Source organism: Physcomitrium patens, chromosome 17 (assembly GCF_059467195.1).
Source record: "Physcomitrium patens ecotype Gransden chromosome 17, ASM5946719v1, whole genome shotgun sequence".
NCBI classification, from domain to species: domain Eukaryota; kingdom Viridiplantae; phylum Streptophyta; class Bryopsida; order Funariales; family Funariaceae; genus Physcomitrium; species Physcomitrium patens.
The window spans coordinates 14,016,340-14,021,443 of record NC_143426.1 but is presented as its reverse complement, the minus strand read 5'-3'; the positions used below and the strand labels follow the sequence as shown (position 1 = coordinate 14,021,443).

Genomic DNA, 5,104 nt, shown 5'->3' with positions numbered 1-5,104 from the left:
CTGATCCAAGTAATAGTAAGGACATTCTTTGCCTTCTCTAATTCTATCCACTTTCATATTTAAAAAATAAATAAAATATGGCTTTGAAATAGTTGCATGCTCTAACATTCTGTCACTCAAATATGTTTTATTTTATTTTATCTTTTTGTCAACTTAATCCTTATTCGCATGCATTAATAAGTAGAGCATTAGATCAAGAAACGGAGAGAAATGGATGACCAGATGGTCACGTTCATCCTCCGAAGGAGCAAGAGAGAGGAGAAGCGACGCTGCGGAATTCGGAGGGCAGCGAGCGAGCGAGCGAGGGATGGTGCTCCCACGGCGGAAGCTAAGGGAAGTCGCGATCAGAGATTGTTTCCAAGCTCAGCACTCCCCCGAAGCCCCGCATTTGCCAATTTTGGCTTGTTCGATTCCCAACCTCCCCTGGATACCTCTCTGGACTGCAGCTTTGTTCCAAGTCTTGGATAGCTTTTAACAGCACCCCATTCCTGCCCTGAATCCGTGGAATTACAACGCAGGAATTCGGGGCGCAGCTATTTCAGGTCCTCACACAAATCCGAAGAAATCTAGGTGATACGCTTTACCACTTCATCTTGGTCTGGTCTCGATATAGAGCAGTCTCTCGGCATATAGATAGCGAGAGCTTTCATTGATCAAGTGCTGGAGACAAAATGGAGATTCGCTTTGCAAGGACTTCTCCGAGCAGTGCGACTGCCGTTCATTTCAGCATGGAGAATAAACAATAATCTAAATACGCTTATCTCCTACGAATAGATTCAGAGATGATTGCTACGAATGCAACGCAGATATGTACTGCTGCACATCGTATCTCGGCACGCCAAGCAGGCGTGATGGAGCTCCACGCTATCGCGGGCTCAGAAGGTCTCGAGATCTTTCAGACAAAACGAAACCCCTAATTGCAGGGAATCCCTATGATGGGAGTCTTCTACTGGGGGGGGAAATGGTACGGGTTGGCATGCCTCGCAACTCGCAGGATTGCCGATTGCCCTTCGCAATGCGAAATCAAAGCATTAAAAAACCGAGAATAGAAAATGACTGGCCAAGACTGAACAAGCAAACAATGACGAAGGAGAAGAGCCGGAAGGCAGAAACCTTCGGTAATAAAACGGAAATGGTATTCCGTCGATAATCGCAGACTTAGCACACGACGAGTTGACTTCAGAAAAATTGAATTATGTCACGTGTGTCTCCCATTTGGAGGAATATAAGCAAAACCAAACCTTAAACAAACCATCTGAAAAGGCAAGCTCAATTGACCTTGGATTGAGCTAAGTCTTTTGTGAGAGAGAGAGATTGAGAGAGAGAGAGAGATGCTAAACCTAACCCTAGATCCTCTGCTGATGCACTAGAACTTGAAAAAACGTTTTCAAGTGTTCTAACCTGAGCCAGTGACTCTGGAGAAGAAGCTACTAAAGCTCGATTTTCCGCCACTAACAACCATCAATCTCAAAATGGAGTCTACCTCGATGCCATACTCAAAGAGCGTCTTGTCGTCTTGGAGCTCGACGTCACCGAAGAGTAATTTCTGCTTGTGAGCTGCAATTCCTTCCTTGCTCTGTATCTTTCTCTTAATATCGTCTACGGTATGGAAGCTTTTCAAATCAATCACTAATGACTTTCCGGCCACGGTCTTCACAAAGAAGTGGAAGGAGCTGCCGAAGCATTCGAAACAAGGGCAGTCGGGGAGGTGCTTCTGACGACGGAGAAGGAAGAAAGAATCGCCCCGGTTCACGTTCAGCTCCCCGAGTGTGATATCGTCCGGCAAATCTGCGTTGTTCATATCTCTGTTGAAGAACCCGTATCCATACCGCAATTTTAGCCGCTGATGGTATGGCGGAATTCCCTCAACTTGGTGCAGCACCGCCTTCACGTCGCGAATTGTGTCAGTCTTGCGAACCTCCAGAGAGATTGTTCGGTCCAGGATGGCAATACATACCATCACCGGCATGAGACCAACCGGCTCCGTGGGCGCCATTCGCAAGACGCAATCCTTGGCGACGTTACATTCATTCAAAGTTTTCCCATTCCGAAGCTCCTCATCGTTGAAAATCAAACGCTGCCTTCCTGCAGGAGTCCCCTCCTCTTCCCGCACCATGGCTTTTACGCTATAGACGGATCCGTTTCGGCACACTGTGAGAGGAATTGTCTGATCCCTGTGTGTCGCCACGTAAATGCGCATGGTGTGGAACGTCTGATCAGCCGACAACGCCCGACAAGCCATGCATTTACACCACCACATCTGCAGTGTGGAAGTATTGTCAATCTGGTAATCCTCCAGCGCTCTTTCATCCTTGAGCAGACGACCACCGTAGGACAGCCGTTGCAAGCTGGCTCCGATGATCTCACTACCCTCGATGGCTTTCTTGACAGCTAGAACAGTGTTCTTGGGGCTGGCGTCGATCTGAATGGATCGCACAGCGTCACTTTGCCAGTCTCTCGCCTCGATCAACATTCCTGCGGCGAGGTATAGCGGTCCCTCTTCTCCCGTGGTTGGCCAATCTTCTGCGGCTGCATAGTGCATAACCACACGGTCAGTCGAGAATATCCGCCAGGGGTGACAATTATAATGCTAACAACGAAACCTTACTACTGTAACGAGTCAGTTTTATGACCCTTTTGCTAGCTCTCTCGATGTGGACAAGTTTGCCGACCAACGTTAGAAGACAATCACGGCGTTAGAAAGTACCCCCCCCCCCCCATTGGACAGCTAAAACAGTACCCATGAGTACACAAGTGATCCTCCCCTCTGCTTCGCGATGAGTAGCACGCACAATGGCCGCCTGATCTACACCAGCAAACCATACCCATTCGACGTTGCTACCAAAGTGGAATCTCTGAAGCGGAAGGAAAGTTGGCAGGTATAGCATAATCGGATATCAATCACCGTTCACCGCCAAAACTCTCTGAGGCTATTTCGAACCCACTTCGAAAAGGTGTATATCAGGAGCTCAAAACGTACACCAGTTGCTCCTGCAACATCTCTTCTCAAGCCCTTTACCAACAAACACTTCCCGAGTGCACGATTACACAGACATCGAGTGGGGTCTGTCTTGCCCATACCTGCGAACAACTGCTTCAAGATTCTTCCCTCCGTTGACTATGGCAATGCACCATGGAATGGAAATCCTCGGGCTTATGATCGTTGAGCACCCACATCTTAACCTTGCTACCCTGTCAATACCACCGCCTCATGAAGAGATCGCCATTCCTCGTACATCTAGCAGTGAGATCTTGAACCCTCCTAGTGTAGAATTCAATGAGTATCCTCCCGAAACTCAAATGACCAAAAACTGCAACTATTCATGTGACATCCCTTGCATCCGCTTCAGCTTCAACCCCATGAGAGAATTCTTCGCGTTAATCTCTACCTCTAAACTTCACCCCCAACACCTACATTCACCAACCCAGTACCTCAAAAAGAGAGAAAAGAAGACAATTAATTCCTTAATGAAACGCCGACGAATGCGCGGTGTGCGGTTATGGCCCGAAGTACTGCTACAGTCTCATGCAATCCATTGCTTTTGACAAAGCTGTGCGTACAATCTCAAGAGAAGTGAGAAGCGAGCTAGACTTTCTTGCGACACCTTCTCACACAATCGGCAGTCCTCGCGACTCATGTCCTGGTTAGCAATTGCCTACACTCATGCCGTGTTCGCCGCCCACGCCCCCGTCCCTTGCGTTCCCCACCAGCTGTTTCTCAAAGAGATAATCCCACGTTCTTGTCATTCTGGCACGAAACCGGCCTCGGAATGCTTCACACCAGAGAGCATTGCCTGGTTTAGAAACCGATCACCACACACTTAAAAAAATTCTGCGCATCGTTGCATGGAATTCTTCCCGAACCATTCTCCCCAATCCAGTCCCCCAGGCTTCACCTAACAATTCTTTGGGGACGTTGAAAACCTCGACCAAAGTCATGGAATCGTTCGCCTTTCCACTTTTTGCAACGAGGTCTGTTCGTCGTAAGCGAAGCGAATCATGTTTCCAGTATGCTCGCTGCCAGCTTCGTGTCCTCTCTATGTGCAAGAGCCAGTTGGGTACAATTTCCGTGGAGGAATTCTGGAGCAACTCGGAGGACCCAACAAAGATTCGCCATAATGGTAATTGGGTTTTTTTATGGGGAGACTTCGATCTTTTGGGTTTCCACGCTGGCCGAAGGCGGATCCCGTAAATCTCCGGAGGGCCGAAGGGCTTGGCGGAGTGGGAGGTCGAGGAGGAGGGGCCAAAGGCCATCGAACCTGAGAATAGTGTGTAGAACCTTTTCCCGTGGGGGCGGGTCCAAGGGACAAAGCGAACCAAAATTGGCCCATCTGGGGCAGAGTTTCTAAAGGAGCAGAGTTTCTCAAAGGCCCCAACCTCACATCCAAGCTTCGCTTGGGTTAAGCCAACGCTTTCACGCTTACACGTTTCCTTCCACGTTCCTATCGTGGTTCCAAAGTTCCCATTTGTCCACTTGGCATTCTCTCACTGGCTGAATTTCAATCAACCCCTCCCCCACCCCAGAATAGATGCCATGACAGGTTTTGCAGTTGGTGCGGTTGCGGGACACGTCGAGTCTAGGGGAACGCTGGGCACGCCTATTTCCCAGTCCCGCGCTCTCATCCACACTGAATTGCCAGTAGATGGCGTCATTTACTTACGTAAATATCCACGTCGGCAACCCCGAATATTCCTTTCGAACGTGGGTGAATAGTGCGGAGATTCTCGCGGATATTGTCAGAGGGGAGAAACTTCTTCGTGGTTTCTGATTAGATGCTCTTTGTCCTCTCTCAAACGGGCTCGTATTATTCGTATTTTTGAGATGTATGAAAATTTTAAATGTTGGATGTTAAACTTTGCGTGAAACTAAACGTGATACAAATGTGGATTTTTTTGCATGATTTCGTCAAATAACAAAGGTTGGATTGGTCACAATTACGTAAAGTTGAGGAAGTTACTTACAAAAATAAATAACTATATAATTTTTTTGTAGTGTCAAATTTTAGCTAAACATGTGTGTATTGAACATAAGAATGCTTCATCTAAATTATTTATAATCTCTTGCTTTCTAAACACACCTTACTCCAAAATCATCTCATGCAAA

At 47.6% G+C, this 5,104-nt stretch overlaps 1 protein-coding gene across 2 annotated transcripts; it reads right to left on the bottom strand.

Moving 5' to 3' along the window:
- Positions 1-610: 610 nt before the first annotated feature.
- LOC112294031 (uncharacterized) lies at positions 611-3,858 on the bottom strand. 2 transcript variants are annotated; one of them, XM_024544123.3, is made up of 3 exons: positions 3,082-3,858; positions 1,402-2,529; positions 611-1,008 (listed from the first exon to the last, which is right to left on the bottom strand). In XM_024544123.3, the coding sequence occupies exons 2-3, from the start codon at positions 2,471-2,473 to the stop codon at positions 947-949; spliced, it is 1,134 nt and encodes a 377-aa protein (XP_024399891.1). In that variant the 5' UTR covers positions 2,474-2,529; positions 3,082-3,858; the 3' UTR covers positions 611-946. The 2 variants fall into 2 exon arrangements, with proteins under 2 accessions (XP_024399891.1, XP_024399890.1); XM_024544122.3 differs by lacking the exon at positions 3,082-3,858 and adding an exon at positions 2,741-3,024.
- Positions 3,859-5,104: the final 1,246 nt, after the last annotated feature.